Source organism: Zalophus californianus, chromosome 6, assembly GCF_009762305.2.
Source record: "Zalophus californianus isolate mZalCal1 chromosome 6, mZalCal1.pri.v2, whole genome shotgun sequence".
Taxonomy (NCBI): domain Eukaryota; kingdom Metazoa; phylum Chordata; class Mammalia; order Carnivora; family Otariidae; genus Zalophus; species Zalophus californianus.
In genome coordinates this window covers 127,564,762-127,584,392 of record NC_045600.1, presented here as the reverse complement: position 1 = coordinate 127,584,392, position 19,631 = coordinate 127,564,762, and the positions used below count along the sequence as shown (strand labels likewise).

The 19,631-nt window shown below is 40.6% G+C and overlaps 1 protein-coding gene across 1 annotated transcript in view; it reads left to right on the top strand.

The window, feature by feature from the left end:
* ASB7 (ankyrin repeat and SOCS box containing 7) overlaps positions 1-19,631 on the top strand; it is a 48,826-nt gene that overhangs the window by 6,045 nt on the left and 23,150 nt on the right. The window contains exons 3-4 of the mRNA XM_027572445.2: positions 2,170-2,288; positions 4,537-4,798. Of these exons, the coding sequence (XP_027428246.1) occupies positions 4,588-4,798 (211 nt within the window). The 5' untranslated portion in view covers positions 2,170-2,288; positions 4,537-4,587. The remainder of the gene's footprint in view (positions 1-2,169; positions 2,289-4,536; positions 4,799-19,631) is intronic.

Genomic DNA, 19,631 nt, shown 5'->3' with positions numbered 1-19,631 from the left:
GCGAGCATTATAATTAATTAAAATCCAAATCATATTCAGATTTCCTTAGCTTTTACCTAATACCTTTTTTCTGTTCCAGGATCTCATCTAGGACACCACATTACATTTAGTCATCATCTTGTCTCCTTAAGCTCTTTTTGGCCGTGACAGTTTCTCAGACTTCCTTGTTTTTGATGGCCTTGACATTTTGAGGAGTACTGGTCAGGTATTTTGTAGAATGCCCCTCATTTGGAGTTTGGTATTTTCTCTCATGATTAGACTGAGGTTATGGGCTTTGGAGACAAAGATCACCAGGGTAGATTGCCATTCTCATCACATCATACGAATAACATGACTTGGCATTGCTGCTGTTAACTGTGATCACTGGGCTGAGACAGTATTTTCCAGGTTTCTCACCATAAAGTTGCTCTTTCCCTCCCTCTCCATGCTGTCCTCATTGGAAGGAAGTCGCTATGCATGGCCCATACTAAAGGAGAGGTGAGTTATGCTCTGCCTCCTTGAGGAGGGAGAATTACACAACTCTTTGGAATTATGCACAGGAGATTTTGTTTCTCCTCCCCTCCTTTATTCATTTATTCAACCAGTGATAGCAACATGGGCATATAGATCTTCTATACTTTGGGTTAGAATCCAGTAGTACTTGAATTATCTTGTTCAAATTTTTCCATCTTGGCTACTGAGAGCTCTAGTTATTGGCTCCTGTGTTCTTCTGACATACCCCCATCAGTGCATTTTTCTTTGAGCACTTCCTTTTTGGCACAGTGAGATGCTCCAGGTTCATCTTGTATATTTCTTTCCTTGCCCCGCTCTCAGAATTGGGCATTTTTGTAAGGATAGTTCTGCATTTTTTGTAGCTTGCTTTGTAGGAGTTGTTCTGATCATGTCTCATTCATTTTTTTTAGAAATGATAGGCAGTTTTATTTTTTTAATTTTTTTTTATTTTTTTATTGTTATGTTGATCACCATATATTACATCATTAGTTTTTGATGTAGTGTTCCATGATTCATTGTTTGTGCATAACACCCAGTGCTCCACGCAGAACGTGCCCTCTTTAATACCCATCACCAAGCTGACCCATCTCCCTACCCCCCTCCCCTCTAGAACCCTCAGTTTGTTTTTCAGAGTCAATGATAGGCAGTTTTAAGTCAGATATTATTTCCAGGTGCATCTTGGCCAACTCCTTGGCCTTCCTTGAAAAAGTTTGACAAGGGAAGAAAAGGTATGGAAAAAGGAAAGGGTCCAAGTGGACTCTCCTGATTTGGATGGGTTGGAAATTCTGGTGTGCACCCAGAAGCACCTGTGACTGCCACTCTTCCCGAAAGCACGTCAGGTTGCCAGGTGGCCCGACCTTTCCTGTTTAAGTGACACAGGGCTTAGCACACCCACCCCATGGGGAAGGGGTGGCCGTTTTCCCAGTGAGTAATTCCTAGAGTGATCCTAGTGTAGTGTGTGGAAGTCACTTAGCATGTGCTTTTAACCTTAGTGGAATTCACAGATCTAGGATTTAATTTACATAGAGGAAGATCCTTTTTCTTAAAGTTGTAGAGAGAATTTTTTCAAAATTCATTTGGGGAAGCTGGCAAGAAATGTTGTTTTCATCTTTTACCTAGTTTGATGTATGCATAAAGGAATAACAATTTCAAAATGGTTAACATAATGCTTTTTGGGCATAGGAAGTACCAGCATTTAAAGACATAATCTCCTTTTAGTTGTCATAGATTCCATTTTGGCCCTGGCCACCTACTGTATTGAATGAACACATGCTTTCATTTTTGTCCTGTTTAGAAAGAGCAAGTGCCTACGGTGTCGGTTAAAAAGTAATTCAGATGAAGCAAGTCTGCTCTATTGTGAATAGACCAAAAAATGAAAGGAACCTGTGTTTGTATCAGATTCCAAATGTGTGATTTTTTTTTTTATTTATTCTTTTTCAAAAAACTGTCCTTTTAGGGGAAAAAAAAATTTCTGAAAATAAACTGTATTCTATACCAGTGTGGATATTAGCGTAGGTACCATGATGATTTTCTCTAAGAATTGATCTGAGTTCTTTCTCTGCTCTGTAAGTTTATCATAAAGTGCTAAAATTTAAGCTCGTCAAAAGGTAGACTGTGCGGCAGCTCTGATTCTTTATTATTGTTAGGAATCTTCCCATAATTGGTATTTGTTTTTAGGTTAAAGCTCATTCACGCTGCAGTCTGGACACACTCTGAGCCTCCTCCTCACAATGCTGTATGTGCACAATGGTTATTAGGCAATCCACGTATCAGGAAAAGGGACATTCTTCCATAAGGTAAGTGACTGAGGGTCTTTGGTCGTCTGTGCAGTTCTCTTCCTTCAAATCAGCTAATGTATACTAAACACAACTCTTGCTAAGAGAAAATCCAGGTTGGCTTTGATATTGATTGGATCCTGCATAGTAGACCTCATTTAAGTGCCAAGATAATTGTCCCATTTAAAAAAAAAAAATCTGAAGCTGATTGTTTTAAGCACCTAGTAATAATTATTAATTTCTTCTAATGGTCAACATCTTCTCTTATAACTCTAAAAATAAGCAAAAACCTATTCCAAAAGGATTCTCAGTTTTAAAATTTCTAAGATCAGAGACTTAATTTTATAGTGTTGATTGAAAAAGTAGTCAAGTGAAGAGATAAGGGGGAAATCATGTTTATTAAGAAAACAAATCGTCAGGAAACTTCTCAATTTAAATTATGTTACTTAATGGTAATACGTAAGAGTTTAACCATTTTCAATGTACAAAACAACATAAGATATTTGATTTTACTCCTAAGTTAGGACGATTTGACCTAGGTCAGGCTTAAGTTGACCTTTGTACAATCTATAACAAGAAGTTTTACAAGATAAATTATTATTGGTAACAAGATTATCCCAAGATGTCTAACCTACATAGGAGACCAAAATGTCTTTAAAGGACTTTATCACATAATTTTTTATTTTTAGAAATGGAAGCCTACTAATTAGGAGATGAGTCTAATCTATTCCTTAAAATTAGCCCAGATGGAATGGCTTCTTAGAAGCATGTTAGTTTAAGCTTCTGTAAGCTTCTGTAAAGCTTAAAAATGCATTGCAAAAGTTTTTGCATACACACGTGTAAGATGCCACTTTTCACCAATTCAATTTGGACTTTTCTTCTTCACAGGAAGGAGATCTCATTTTATATTGAGTCTGAGTGCACACCTCTTTTGTGACCTTTTAGAGAGTGCAGAAATTCAATATACTCCTTTTGCTTTAAAATGATTTTTTTCAGGGGCGCCTGGGTGGCTCAGTTGGTTAAGCGACTGCCTTCGGCTCAGGTCATGATCCTGGAGTCCCGGGATCAAGTCCCACATCGGGCTTCCTGCTCGGCAGGGAGTCTGCTTCTCCCTCTGACCCTCTTCCCTCTCGTGCTCTCTATCTCTCATTCTCTCTCTTTCAAATAAATAAATCTTAAAAAAAAAAATTTAAAATGATTTTTTTCATGTGGTGAATCAACAGGTTGTTTCAGTTCTTAACAGTGTTTAAATATTTTGTGTGATCTTGGTACTCTATGCTTATAGAGTCAAACTTCTGGAAAATTGAAATTAGAAAAGTGGAAAAGATGTGGCAGAAAAAGAGGGGTGGTTAATAACCAAGTAGGGAGGACAGAAAGAGAAAAAGAAATAAACAAAAGGAAAATACATGTTGTCTTTGCATTTTACTTTAATTGACCCCACCCACTTCCCCTTGCCCTCCCTCCCCAAACCTTTCATCCTTTGGGGCTAAAAATAAAATACTGTTGAAATACTTTTAGGGGACTCACCTAAAGTTTTTTACTTTTTTTTCTTTAACTGCTTCTCATAGTTAAAGGTCTGTAGTCTTCATAGTCTATGAATTGTCCTCTTGATACTCCATATTCACTCACTAGTCTGTGAGAGAATCCTTGAAATGGTTTATAACTGTGTGCATTAGGGAACCTCAAACTCATCCAATTCTTCCTCTGCTGTCTCCCATTTTCTAGCTGCCCAGCATCATCTTCCATTATACCTGAAATAATGCTGCTATGTTCATGGGATCTTTGCTTTGAGTTTTCTTTTTTTTTTTTTTTTTTTTTAAAAGATTTTATTTATTTATTTGAGAGAGAGAGAGAATGAGAGATAGAAAGCACGAGAGGGAAGAGGGTCAGAGGGAGAAGCAGACTCCCTGCTGAGCAGGAAGCCCGATGTGGGACTCGATCCCGAGACTCCAGGATCATGACCTGAGCCGAAGGCAGTTGCTTAACCAACTGAGCCACCCAGGCGCCCTTTGCTTTGAGTTTTCAAAAGACTACAAAAGAACTGATCTGTTTCAGCAATTTAGAGCTTTATGCCTGGCTTTTTGTTTGAAATCTTTTATAATCTTAGGGAAATTTGGTCATAACAGGTGCATGTTAATTAGTTGTAGTAGGGTGAACTGTCATTACTAAGATTTACATGATTTAATGATGGAAAATTCTGTACTATTTAACAGACACACCACGAGGTGCCACGTATTCTAAATTTCATGTATTCTGCTTCCCCTCAAAGGCTGTTCCCTGTGACCTAATGAATCCTTTGTAAAAAGTGGACTCAGCTAGGATGTTACACCACCATTGTCGAAGGAACCCTGAACTCCAGGAAGAATTGCAGATTCAGGCTGCAGTGGCCGCTGGGGATGTTCACACAGTACGGAAGATGCTAGAACAAGGCTATTCTCCCAATGGCCGGGATGCTAATGGCTGGACCCTGCTTCATTTCTCTGCAGCAAGAGGGAAGGAAAGATGTGTTCGGGTATTTCTAGAACATGGAGGTGAGTTTACCGGAAGCAAACCTTTTTTTGCCAAGGGGAAACTTAAATTCTATTTAGTTTAAAATGTATGTGCCCATGTATATGAAACATTTAATGCTTCTCGTTGGTTAACACCCAACTTCTTCTTCTCTCCTTTGTGAAGATTTGTTGGAATTATGCTGAGTCTTGTTCAAAATCAGATTGTTTAAAAGAGCAGTCTGGTGAATGTGCTTTTTTCAAACCCCTGTCACTGTAGTTTAAATGCAGCCAGGTTTTCCCAGCAACCCTTCATGTTGTCCAGTTGCTTTTGTTTCAGAAGCAGAAGTGGTTTTGGGACCCACAATTAGAGAGTTACACAAGTTTCCCCTTTGGTAATTGCTCGTGCAAACAGAGACCTAGCACAGGTCCCTTTAAATATCATGGCCTTAATAGTAGCCTATCTTTTGAATTTACCTCTTTTAAAAAAACTTTTGGATGGTTTCTTTTACTGCTGTTTTAGAGCTCTTGCCTTTTCCAGAATTGTACATAGTTTCTGAAGACAGGTTACCTGAGGTCTCATTTTGTATAAATACACGCAATTGGAAACGACCTTTGACATTTTATGCTTTTGCTTCGAAAAACTGCCCATTCCCATAGTTAGTTTCCATAATTAACAATAACTAATAATTGCCCTAAACTAGTTTACTTTTTTCCCAGTTGAATTTCTACTTACTTTCTTTTCCAGAAATGGGCTATATGTATTTTATCATTTGTACCCATTTGATCTTTGTAATGATGGCGTAAGCAGCATAGTTGAGACTCAAGTTCTACATGTGCCCTTCTGGGGCCTGAATTGCTCTTTGACAATCCGTTAGTTTCATTTTTAAGGTGTACTGTGTTACAAGACTAGTCAAACTTGTAAACCGCCTTGAAGTACAGAAAACTCTAGAAGCCCCAGGGCCCTGGTGAGGGCTGTGTGAATCACACGAAGCTAGGAATATGAAGGCTATGAGCAGAAACTAATTGCAGGGCACTGCTAAGCCTGAGACTGAGTCTTCACACATCCCAGGGGCCCTGTGATGGGAACTGGATCCCCGGAACAGTGGACTGTGGACAGGGCCTAGCCATTCGCTGTCCCATGCTTCCTTTGTAGCCGCCCTTCAGCCCTCCTGTTCCTCTTGCTCCTACCTCATTTCACCTTAAACCTTGGAAAGCTCACTTCCAAAGTTAATGGAGGGAAAATGGAAGGGAAACAGGAGAAAGATTGGAAAAAACTGAAAGGTGGGGTATAGGATCAGAACACTTAAAATTCTGGCAGTGCTTACCAAGATCAGAGTTTGCAGTGTTAATCCAACCTAGTCCTGTTTCTGCTGCCACCAGCCTTGCTTTTAAAAATTAACTAAAAAAAAAAAAAAAGTGCAATTACTCAGGTAATATTGTCTCCTTAAATAAAACAATTTTCAGATAAATTACAAATAAAGCTAAAGACTCCTTTGCTCAACTCCCAGTCCTTTCTGCCTGTCCCCTAGGTAGGAGTTTGGGATCATTTTCTGACACTATTACTTGTACTCAGAAAATATGTCATGTTGTGTTGTGTGTGGTTTTAGAACATAAATGATACCATGATCATATTTTCCTACAGTTGTTTTTCACCCAACTATAGAACTTAAGTTTTTTTGTTTTTGTTTTTGTCTTTGTTTTTTAATATCAGGGGTTGGCAAACTACTTCTGTAAAAGGCCAGATAGTAAATACTTTAGGCTTTGCAAACCCTACTGTCTCTGTCATAATTACTCAACTCTGCCTTTGTAGCATGAAAGCAGCCATAGACAATTTGGAAACAAAGGAGTGTGTCTGTGTGCCGATAAAACTTTATGAAAACCAGTGGGCGGCCAAATTTGGCCTGTGGGCCTTAGTTTACTGAATTCTGTTTCCTCACTCACCCTCCCCTCTGTGTGGCTGTGGGGATGTGCACGGGTGTTTGTGTGTGTGTGTGCGCGCGCAGATATTTTTTAATAGCTTTTATTGAGGTAGAATTCCTGTGCCTTACAGTTCACCCATTTAAAATGTGCATACAGTTCAGTGGCTTTTAGTATATTTATAGAGTTGGCCATCCATCACCACAAGTTATTTTAGAACATTTTCATTACCCCAAAAAAACCCTGTGCCTGTTTTATATTAATACATGTAGATTTACTTTTTTTTTTAGCTGCTAAATATAATATTTATTAGTATGGGCATACTATTATTTGTTTAAATCATTCTTTTTTTTTGAGAATGGCAGGAGATTTTATTTGTTGAGAACATAATATGTACATATATGTGGTTAAAAACCAAATGAAAGGTATTCTGGACTGTTCAACGAGGGGAAAATGCCTTTAGTGCCCGTCCCTTTCCCAGAGGCAGTCCCTCTTCCTGGTTTCTTTTGTGTCACTGCAGAGATAATCTGTGTACATAGGTGTACATAATTTTCCATCCTCCACCTTCTAGCCTGCTCCTTTTTTGTTAATAGTTTCTTCTGCATCTTGATTTTTTCACAGAGCAGTTTAGCTGGGTGAGAGTTTCTTGTCACTGTATTGACACGTTCAGATTCCGTTGCATGGATGTAATTTCTTTAAACTTATCCTGCATTGTTGGACATTTTTATTTTTCATTTTCCTGCTCCTAGAAACTGTATTACAGAGAATGTCTTTGACTCATTTTTTTTAACATATGTGAGAGTTTATCTCTTGTATAATTCCTGAAGCACAACTGCCAAATCAAAGGCATGTTAAATATATATATGTGTATTATATATATATATATATATATTTTTTTTTTTTTTGGTAGCTTTTTGACAGATTGCCCTCCAAAGAAGGTTAGAATGGCTCTGTCCTTACTGATCAGGTGGGATAGTGCCTATTCTCTCGCCTTTGTCAGGAATCTGTCACCAGATGGTTTGCTCTTCCTCTGTGTGATTTGCAGGCCTCTCTCTCTCTTTTTTTCCCCAGGAATGACATTTGAGTAACAAAACATTGCACGATCGGGCTGCTTTGCTGGTCCTTTTCTTACTGATTTGTAGGAATTGTTCACATATTCTTCTTTGTTAGGTCTACGTTGCACCAGTTTTCTCTCAGTTTTTAGCTTTTTCACATTTCTGAGGTCATGTTTGTATGCTGTTGGGCAGAAGCCTGCATTTTAACGTAGGTGAATTTTATTTTTCTTTCGCCTTACAGCTTGTGCTTTTTGTTTTTTAAAAAGATTTTTATTTATTTGAGAGAGAGAGAGCATGAGGGGGGAGGGTCAGAGGGAGAAGCAGACTCCCCGCTGAGCCGGGAGCCCGATGCAGGACTCGATTCCGGGACTCCAGGATCATGACCTGAGCCGAAGGCAGCCGCTTAACCAACTGAGCCACCCAGGCGCCCTAGTTTGTGCTTTTTTATATCTTGTACATCATACCCAAAGGTCATTATTTGCCTGTATTTTCTTCTAAAAAGTTTTGTGGCGTTTAGGTCCTTAATCTATCCAGAATTGGTTTTGGTGTATAGTAGGAGATGGTCAGGTACAATTTCATATTTTTTCCCCGTAAAGGTAGCCTAAATCTTTCCTTCTGTCCCCATTGCTGTGTCATTCCAACTCAAATATAAGGTCTTCATGTGTGTGTGGTTACACTGAGTCTAACATCTGTTGGTGGAACCCTGAGTCCCTGTAATACTGTTGTAATTAATAACGTTCTATGATAAGTTTTGATTTCCTGGAGGACGGGGGTCAGGGGAGGGCATCACATCTCCTCTTCTTGTTCTTTAAGGATGTCTTGGCCAGTGTTACCCCTTTACATTTTCGTATAATATTTTAAAACAACAGAATTAAGTATTTTGGAGAAGCCGCTCATTGGTTCTTGAATGGCCCCACCTTTTACTCAGTCCTGTTACCATAGCAGAATTAGGAGGTTGGGGTGTATTTTTTTCCTAGCAGGTTATGTATCAACTTGGAAACATTAACAGGAGAAGGAACTTCCTCCTCCCTTGTCCCCTTGGTCACACATAATGCTTCAGGGTGCTCTGTGTTTGGTCTAGGCCTGCCTTCTGACTTTGAGCCCAGTGTGTCCAACTGCTGGTTAAGACTCTGTACCTTCATGGCTCACACCACAGCCTGTTAGATCAGCAATTTAGAAATCACCCTTGACTTTCTTCCCCCTAAATAGTTGCCCGATTTTCTCCTGTCTTTTCCTCAGAGGCACTGTCCTACCTCTAGGGAGGGGAACCTTGTCCCTCACGAGGACCATGATGCTCTTCTCCATCTCTGCTTCCAGTCTTGACCCCCTCCCAGCCAGTCTCCGAACAGAGTAATCAGTGATAAGAAATGAAAATTCAGTTATTTCCTTTTTAAAATCCATCCCTGAAAGTTTTCCACTTCTCTTAGGGTAATAGTCAAAGCCCTTCCTGTGACTTCCTTGGCCTGGCAATGTCTGGCCCCCCCGCAGTATCTTTCCAGCTTCATCTTTGAGCCGCAACCTCTCTGTGTTCATTCACGTTCACTGAGTTCAGAGGCTTTTGTGCAGGACCTGCTGAGTCCCCCAGTTCACCCCACTGCTGCCACCCTCCCCTCATTCACCCCCACTGCTCTGTCACACCCCTTTCTCAGGGAAATCTCTTGCCATCCAGACTTGCCATCCAGATATTATTCTCTGTACCTTTTTATTGCAGCTCCTATCACAAGCCTAATGATTTATTCTTGTAGTATTCTGTTTAACTCCTGTTCGTCTAGAGCTTCCTGAGGGCAGAACCCATACCCGGTTTGTTCTCAGTGAGAGAGCGAGGAGACAGATGTCAGCTATGTAAAAGAATTGCTTCTCTGCCTTAAGGAGACAAGACTAATAATTCTTTCTTGAAAAATAGTGATTGAACATGGGCCAGCCTCGTGGTGGAATCAGGAGAGTGCTTGACTTCATCACAACTGCTCTTTTCCTGAAACCACAGTTTCCTTAAGAGCTTGAAAATTTCCAGTCAGATTGGCCCCCTCCTCCTAATAAGCTTCTTTTGTGATGGATATTAAGGTGAAATGAAGTCAGATTCAAAAGGATAAGTGAGCAAAATAACCCACAGGAAACAAAGGTTCACTTCCTCCCCTTACTGCTCCCCCCCATTCCATGAGAGTGGAGAGAAGACTCATATAAATTGATGAAGTGGCCAGTTGGTCCTCTATAAATCACTTACTCATATACCGATTCAGCAAATATTTATTGAGCACCTACCATATGCCAGGCTCTGGGCCAGGCACTGAGATACAGAATGAGCAAACATTGTGCTAGCCGTCTGGCACTTCATAGACTAGTGGGTGGATAGATTTATAGCCGGCATTTACTGAGCACTTAGTACTAGCCTAATTCTTCACAGCCATTCTATGAGGGTCAGCAGTAGTTTTTCCATTGAGAAAACTGAGCCAAGGGATGGGAAGTAATTTGCCCAAGGCCATTCACCCCATAAACACTGGAGCTAGGGTTCAGACCCATGGTCTTAACCGTGACTGTGTATGGCCTATAAGGAGACAATGCAGTTCCAACAGAGCAGCCTAAATGCCACGTATAAAAGGGCCCCCACTGTTGCAGGGGTGGGGGCAGCAGTGAAGGAGGTTTCCTAGAGAAAGCATGGTTTGACTTGAGAGCTTGAAAGGCGAGGCAGGGATGGGGCACTGGAAGGATAGAGATGTGGGCTTATTGGAAACACATAGGACACTGAGTGTGAAGGGTAGAAGAAGAAAGGGAGCACATTTGGTTTTAGGAACTGAGAAAAGTTCAGTACGATTAGAGCATATCCAAAATTGAGTTTAGGGACCGTGGTGAGCCATTGACAGGAGCGGTGGAGACAGATTTGTGTTTTAGCAAGCTCACTGGTGGGATCTTAGGGAAAGAGCCTGAGACCTCAGGCAAGAGCAGGTGGGTGCCTGCTGCCTGATCAGGACTGTGGTCTCACTTCCCTACACCCCACCCGAAACACATATTTATTGAGCACCTGCTATGTGTCAGACACCATTCTGAGGGCTGGAACACAGCGACACATAAAGTCTCTGCTGTCATGGCACTTAATTTCTAAGTGGAGGAAATTGACAGTGAAGTGTGCAGTGTCAGGTGGGGATGAGCACAGTGAGGAAGGATGAAGCAGGGAAGGGATCAAGAGGTACAGGATTTTGTTTTAAATGAAGTGTTTAGGGAAGGCTTCTGATGTGCCCTTGGAGTTGAGCCCTGAAAGAAAGGAAGACCCAACCAACCGTGAGAATATCTGGGAGAAGAATGTTGAAGGTAAAGGGAACAGGCAAGTGCTGCACACAGTCTGGGATGGGAACGTACTTTGCACTTTGAAGAAAAAGCTGGGAGGACGACAGCAAGAGCAGAGCAATGGGAGAGAGGGCCGACCGGGTCAGAGAGACCATCTGATCAGCTGACGGGGTCCATAGGTCCTTGAAGGTTCAAAAGACTTTGGACTTTGTTGCGACTGAGAATGGAAAACCATCGCAGGCTTCTCAACTGAAGAATGAGGAGACCTTACTGAAGGGCTCACTCTGGCTTGAGGAAGCTGGAGTGTAGAGGGGCAAAGGGTAAATGGGAACACGTGTCAGGAAGCTTTGGAATAGTTCAGGCGAGAGATGTGAGCGGCTCAGTTTAGACAGTAGCAGTCCTGTGTTGAGAAGTGGTCGGGTTCTGGATAGGCTTTGAAAGGGGAGCCAACAGGCTTTGCGGATAGATCGATTGGACATGCGGTGGCAGGGAAAAGGGATCAAGATAACGGACATTTGGGGCCTAAGGGAGAAAAAGGTTGCCGTTGGTTGAAGGAGCAGGGGAAGGTTAACCAAATGCAATTAACAACAACAACAGTAACAACAACAAAGCAGGACAGAGATGTTTAGTAAGACCGCTCACCACTCTTAAATCTGCCCAGTAAAACCGCCAGTGAGTGGTCACACGGCACTAACAAAACTCACAGATAACAGGCCGCGTGTGACGGTGCTGGGCGCCCGCAGCGTGACCCCCGGGGAAGCCTGGTCAGGGAGCGGCTGGGCGAAGCCACACTGGTTGCCCCTGTGGGAGGGACCCAGTTTCAGTGAGAAAATGAACGAGTTTGACTTGGTTAGCTGATACTGTCTATATTCCAAAATGGGGAAAACATTAAAAAGGGAGGCTCTCTTTCTGGTTTAAACTTGGGCCGTCCGTAGCAGCTATTTATGTTTCCATGAAATTTAAAACTTCAGTGCTGCAGTCAGAGTAGCCATGTTTCAGGGGCTCAGTACTTACATGTTCACCAGTAGCTACCATGGTAGACTGCACAGATGTGAAACATAAGCTTGTGCAGATGAATTACATTTTGCCGCTTTGCAGGCATGCCTTGGAGATGTAGCAGGCTCTGTTCCAGACTGCAGCAATAAAGTGAATAGCCCAGTAAAGCAAGTCAGTGAATTTTTGGTTTTCCCAGTGCGTCTAAGAATTATGTTTACACTATACTGTAGTCTGTTAAGGGTGCAATAGCATTATGTTTAAAAAGTAATACATACTTTTTTTAAAGATTTATTTATGGGCGCCTGGGTGGCTCAGTCGTTAAGCGTCGGCTCAGGTCCTGGTCCCAGGGTCCTGGGATCGAGCCCCACATCAGGCTCCCTGCTCATTAGGAAGCCTGCTTCTCCGTCTCCCACTCCCCCTGCTTGTGTTCCTGCTCTTGCTATCTCCCTCTCTCTGTCAAATAAATAAATAAAATCTTTAAAAAAAAAAAAAAGATTTATTTATTTTAGAGAGAGAATGCAGGCCAGCAGGGGGTGGGGCAGAAGGAGAGGGAGAGAATCTCCAGTAGACTCCCTGCAGAGCACAGAGCCCAACACGGGCCTCGATCTCATGACCCTGAGATCATGACCTGAGCCAAAATCAAGAATCAGACACTTAAGCAACTGAGCCGCCCAGGCGCACATATATGTACGTATATACATAAACGTATATATTTATATATATCTTACTTAGAAAAGACTATTGCTAAATGCTAATACCATCATGGGAGCTTTCAACCAGTCGTAATCTTTTTGCTGGTAGAGGGTCTTGCCTCGGTGTTGATGGCTGCCCACTTACCAGGGTGGTGGTTGTGAAGGTTGGGGTGGCTGTGGCGATTTCTTAAAATAAGACAGCAGTGAAGTTTGCCACATCGATTGCCTCTTCCTTTCACGAACCATTTCTCTGTAGCATGTGATGCTGCTTGATAGCATTTTACCCACAGTAGAACTTTCGAAATTGGGAGTCAGTCCTCTCACACCCTGCGGCTGCTTTATCAACTAAGTTTATGTCACATTCTGAATCCTTGGCTGTCATTTCGACGGTCTTCACAACATGTTCACCAGGAGTAGATCCCATCTCAAGAAACCACTTCCTTTGCTCGTCCCTAAGAAGCAGCTCTTCGTTCATTTACGTTTGGTCATGAGATGGCAGCAGGTCGGTCCCATCTTCAGGCCCCACTTCTCATTCTAGTTCTGCTGTTTCCACCACATCTCTGGTTACGTACTCCACTGAGGTCCTGAACTCCTCGAAGTCATCCATGAGGGTTGGAATCAACTTGTTCCAAACTCCTGTTCTTGATACCTTGACCTCCTCCTGTGAGTCACAAATGTCCTTAGTGCCATATACAATGATGAATCCTTTCTGGAAGGTTTTCAGTTTACTTTGCCTGGATCCAGCAGAGGAATCACTGTGTATGGCAGCTGTAGCCTTACATAGATATTTCTTAAATAATAGGACTTAATTACTTCTTGATCCATCTGCAGAATGGAGGAGGTTGTGTCAGCAGGCAGGAAGACAACTGTCCGTCTCTATCAGAGCTCCTGGGTGACCAGTTATATTGTCAACAAGCAGGAACATCTTGAAAGGAATCTTTTTTTTTTTTTTTTCTGAGCTGTAAGTGTCAACAGAGGCTTAAAATAGTCTGTAAACCCTGTTGTAAACAGATGTGGTGTCATCCAGGCTTTGTTATTCTCTTTATAGAGCATAGGCAGAGTAGAGTTAGCATGATTTTTAAAGGCCCTAAGATTTTTGAAACGGTGAATGAGCACTGGCTTCTACTTAGTCACCAGCTGCATTAGCCCCTAACAAGAGTTGGCCTGTCTTTTGAACCTTTGAAGCCAGGCATTGACTTCTCCTCTCTAGCTATGTTAAGTCCTAGATGGTATCTTCTTTCAGTAGAAGGCAGTTTTGTTGACACTGACAATCTACTGTTTAGTGTCTTCCCCTTCATTTACTCTCTGAGCTAGATCTTCTGGATAACTGCAGCTTCTCCATCAGCACCTGCTGCTTCGCCTTGCACTTTGAAGTTATGGAGATGGCCTCTTTCCTTAAACCTCACGAACCCACCTCTGCTGGCTTCGAACTTTCCTTCTGCACCTTCCCCACCTCTCTCAGCCTTCGCAGAATTGAAGAGTTAGGGCCTGGCCCTGGATTAGGCTTTGGCTTAAGGGGATGTTGTGGCTGGTGTGGTCTTCTATCCAGACCTCTGAAACGTTCTCCATATCAGCAATAAGGCTGTTTTACTTTCTGATCGTTCGTGCGTTCACTGGAGCAGTACTTTTAATTTCCTTCGAGAACTTTTCTTTTGCGTTCACAGCTTGGCTGTTTGGCACCAGAGGCCTAGCTTTCCCCAGCCCATCTTGACTTTCAGCACGCCTTCCTCACTAAGCTTAATCATTTCTGGCTTTTGATTTAAAGTCAGATCCTTACCTTTAAACCTTAAATCTTTCACTTGAAGATTTAGAGGCCATTGTAAGGTTATTAATTGGCCTAACTTCAATATTGTTATGTCTCAAGGAATCAGGAAGCTTGAGGAGAGGGGGAGGGATGGGATAATGGCCAGTCATTATTGCTTAAGTTTCACTGCTTATGTGGGTACAGTTCATTGTGCCCCCAAACCATTACAATAGTAACATCAAAGATCACTGGTAACAGATCACGAGAATAAATAGAACAATATGAAAAGGTTTGAAATACTGTGAGAGTTACCCACATATGGTACAGAGGCATGAAGTGAGCAGATACTGTTGGTAAAATGGTGCCAATAGACTTGCTTGATGATTCAGGTTGCCACACACCTTCCATTTGTAAAAAGTGCAATAAAGCATAGCACAAACGTGTTTGTGTCTGTGCTTTCAGACATCATGCTTTGAAGCGAACACTTAGGGTTTTATAATGCCCAGAAATATTAGAGTTTCTAAACACAAATGTGATGTGTATAATAGTACCTCAGTACAAATCCTGATAATCTTTCTGACCAGGTTAGTATGCTGTTAAAGTTATGCAGAGGAGTCTGTATTGTAATAGTGGGAATCATAAAAAACCCATTATTATTATCCTCTTCATTTTCCCATTTGGAATCACTCTAAAAATTCTAAGTTTGTTTTAAGAAAATAACATTAAGACATTTTAAGAAAATAACATTAAGAGACCTATCTTAGGTGTGTTTATTTATCTTCAGATTCAGTGTTCATGTAACTGACGTGAAAGGCAGTCAGCTGAAGCTCTAGAAGTTGAATCCGTAGAGCAAATCCCTATAGGAACCTGAGAAGAGCATCTCAGGGTTCCTCTTGATACAGTAGGTAAAATCCTTGTGGAGAAACACATGAAAGTAAGTTAGGGAGATAAGGGATAAATCAAAGAAATCAGTAGCAGTGTGGTGAGAAATTATTTTTATCTTTTCAGAAATGAAAGATTTTGCAGATGATATCCCAAGTGGGATAAAACAGAAATGTTAATGGTAGGAATTTATGAAAACACTTGTAGAAAGCAGTTTAGAAGTATATATTAGATCCTTAGAATTGGGAGATCTTTTTGTCCAATAAATTGTCTTCTGATTAATTCCAAGAAATCTATCCTTAATGAAGGAATTTTTTTCTCTCTGAAAATTTCACCCCTCATTTCACATATTTTTAAAATTCTCATGCCCAAACATAGAGAAAAGATTACGTTATTAGACTATGATTAGAATTACTTGTAATTTTTTAAAAGGTGTAGAAGAAAAGCTGCAAGTCTGTCATCAGTGTTGAGAGTAGTTATCAGGGAATGCTGTTTTTGTTTTTTTGGGTTTTTTTTTTTTTTTTTGCACTGCTGCTTTACTAAATTTGCAGTTTTTCATTAATGAAAAAATTGTTTCTGGCGAAATCCTGTTTGGAGACATTATACCATCTGACCTTCCGGCTTTTTATTCTGTGGTGAATTATTAGCAAAGTTTTAGGTATTCATCTAGTTTGCTTTCCTCCATCACTGTTGCCTCTCTTTCCTGTGTTAATACAACATGAAACATAACTATGTTATAGACCTCCAAGCAATATCTGTTCCTGTGTAACTTAGCTAATTGCATTTGGTGCTTCCCAAAACTTTTTAGAGTAATCACATGTAGGGGTGCCTGGGTGACTCAGTCGTTAAATGTCTGCCTTTGGCTCAGGTCATGATCCCAGAGTCCTGGGATCGAGCCCCGCATCGGGCTCCCTGCTCAGCGGGAAGCCTGCTTCTCCCTCTCTCACTCCCCCTGCTTGTGTTCCTTCTCTCACTGTCTCTCTCTCTCTCTGTCAAATAAATAAATAAAATCTTAAAAAAAAAAAAAAGAGTAATCACATGTATAGTGAACTAGGGTATGGTGCTTATACCTGTATTTTCCTGATTTTAGGATTTTCCTTTTGAATGCAAATGGGATGCATATAATATAATAGTACATTTGTATAAATCCTGATTATGATTTTAATCAGGTTAGTGTACATTCCAATCCTTAGACCAACCAGTAAAACAAACATAAAAAAAAATAATGCAAAGATGTGTAGCTAAAAAGTCAATAGAGACATTAAAATGGAATGCTAAAAAATGGCCTACTAGTACAAAAAAGGCAGTAAAGAAGGGGAACAATAGAGGAAACAAATGGAAAACAACTAATAAAATGGTAAATCTAAACTCAGCTATAGCGATAATTACATTAAACATTAATGGACAAAACACTCCAGTTAAAAACTAGAAATTGTCTAAAAGGAGTAGACAAGACTCAATTATATGCTGCCTACAAGAGATGCGCTTTAGGTATAGAGAGACAGATAGGTTGAAAGTAGATAAATGGATAAAGATATACCATGCAAATGATAATTAAGTGAAGGCCAGAGTGGCTGTGTTAATAACATATAAAATCTATTTTAAGACATAAACTATTACCCGAACTAAAGAAAGACAGTGACAGATGGGACAGTTCATCAGGGTTAGGGGTTTATAATGCCCAGAAGTATTAGAGAGGAGGTTGATCATAGAATGTGTACCCAATGGGGGGGCCCAATTTGAGGCAAAAATTTGATGAAGGGAAAAGTGGACAGTTCACAATCATAGTTGAAAATTTTAACATCTCTCAGCAATTGATAGAACAACTAGATAAAGAAATCAATAACTAGAGAAAAATCTGAAAAATACCAAGCTTATTGACTTAATTGATATTTTTGAAAATTGCACCCAGCACCTTCAGAATATACATTTTTTTTTTCATGTGTACATGATAGGACACCAGGATAAACTGTATGCTGGCAATAAAGTCTCAGTAAATTTTATGAAATTATAAGAATAACTCTGACTACAATGGAATTTTATTAGAATACCTAGGACAGCCTCAGATGTTTGGAAATTAAACAGTGTTTTGAACTGAATGCTACTGAAAGTACAATATATCAGAATTTATGGGATGTATTAGAGTGGTGTTTAGAGAGAAATTTGTGACTTTAAATGCTTATAGTAGAAAAGAATGATCTTAAATCAGTTATCTAAATTTTACCATGAGAAACTTGAATAAGAAATTGAACCCAAAGTGGCTGCCCCCATCTGCCCTTCCTGCCCCCAGCAATCTCTGCAGCAATTATCATGATAGCCGGCACTCCCCTTGCTGCCAGTGGGCTGACCTGCTTTTGGAGCTCAGTGAAAATGCCCTATGCCTGGAGCCTAGTTGAAAATAATAGTGGTGTCAGTTTAGGTGGCTGACAATCTGGAAAGGCCAAGAGCACAGCTGCCTGAGGCTGTGATACTGGTTGGGGCAAGCAACATCGTACTCTCACATTTAATAGGAGACCCAGAGACGGAGACAGCCATTTGGGCTTCGTTAAGCTTCTGTGTATTCCTGGGAATTTGGAAGGCTACATGCATGCTTAAGAAAGACCAGAGAGGACCCCACTTACCTCTTCATCCTTACCTGACCCTGAGACCAGGGAATGAAAGCTAGGGCACACTCATAAATTCCCTGATGATTGAATGTACACCTCAACCTATACACATGCCACCTTGGCAAAGTGTGGGAACGTTGCTGGTTCAAGATGTTTAAGCACAGCTTCTGACCAGTCATTGGTCAAAAATAGTTATTTTAACCAAACATGAATTAGTCTTAGGAGTGGCCCCTAGAAGCCAGAATTTAATATTAACAACTAAGCAGAGACCTAAGTAGCTGCATAGTGCTAAGGAGACAGATTTTGTATAATTAGTCTGAGCATTTCACTAAAACAAACAGTAGCAGCATTCCACACCATCCTCACTTTTAAGGAGTTCCTCATTAATCCAGAGTTGCTCCAGTATCACCTAAAATCTTCAGTTTTCAGAAAAATTGTGAGACATGCCTAAGAAACAGGAATGTATAGCTCATACACAGGAAATAAAACCAGCTGATAGAAAGTGTTTCTGAAGGGACCCAGATGCTTTACTCAGTTAACAAAATTTCAAAGCAGCTATTATGTGTTCAAAGAACTAAGGACAGATACCGTGTCCAGAGAATTAAAAGGAAAACGTGATGACAGTGACTCATCATAGAAGCTAGCAATAAAGAGATAGAATTTACATATATGTCAATATATGTGTATGTGTCTAGAAATTCTCCAGTTGAAAGTACAATAACTAAAGTCAAGAATTCATTATAGTAATTAACAGCAGATTGGAACTGGCAGAAGAAACTGGTGACCTTGAGAATTGCTAAATAGACATTAGTCTGAGGAATATATAGAAAAAAGAACTAACAAAAAAAAAAAAATAGAGCCCAGTAGACCTGTGGGACATTATCAAGAATATGCCTGAGGCCTAATGGGAGAGCCAGAAAAGAGAGGAGAGAAAGAGGCAGAAAAAAATATTTGAAGAAATAATGACCAGAATTTCCCGTATTTGATGAAAAATACTAAACTGCGCATCTGAAAAGTTCAGTGAACTCTGAGTAGGATAAACTCATCCATACACAAAATAGTCAAACTGTGGAAAGCCAAAAACAAAGAGAAAATCTTGAAAGCACCTAGAGAAGAAATTCATTATGTATAAGAATTCATTGATGAGATTAGCAGCTAATTTCTCATGAGAAACAGCAGTGGCCAGAAGGCAGGGGGATGACATATTCTAATTGCCAAAAACAAACTGTCAGTCGAGAAGTTTGTATCTAGCAAAACCGTCCTTTGTTTTTCATACAAAAACTAAAGATCACTGGTAAAAGTAATTACTCAGGTATATCTAAAAAACAGTGTATTTGTTTCTATTGCCATGTAACAAATTACGCTGACATGTGGCTTAATACAACACACATTTATTACCCTATATTTTTAAGGTGTTGGCCAGAATGTTCTCATCTGTAGGCTAGACTGGAGAAAAGTTTGTTTCCAAGATAACTCAGGTAGTTACCAGGTTAGTTTCCTTGTGCTTCTAGGGCTAAGGGCCTCAGCTTCTTGTGGGCCTTTGGCTGGAGGTTCCTACGGTTTCTAGAGATTACCTGCAGATTCTTGTCCCATGGGCTTTCCCACCAGCACCTTACCTCAGGTCAGCAACGAGAGTCACTACAGCAAGTCCGCCAGCAAGGTGGACCCTCATATAACGTAACACAATCACAGTACTGATGATGA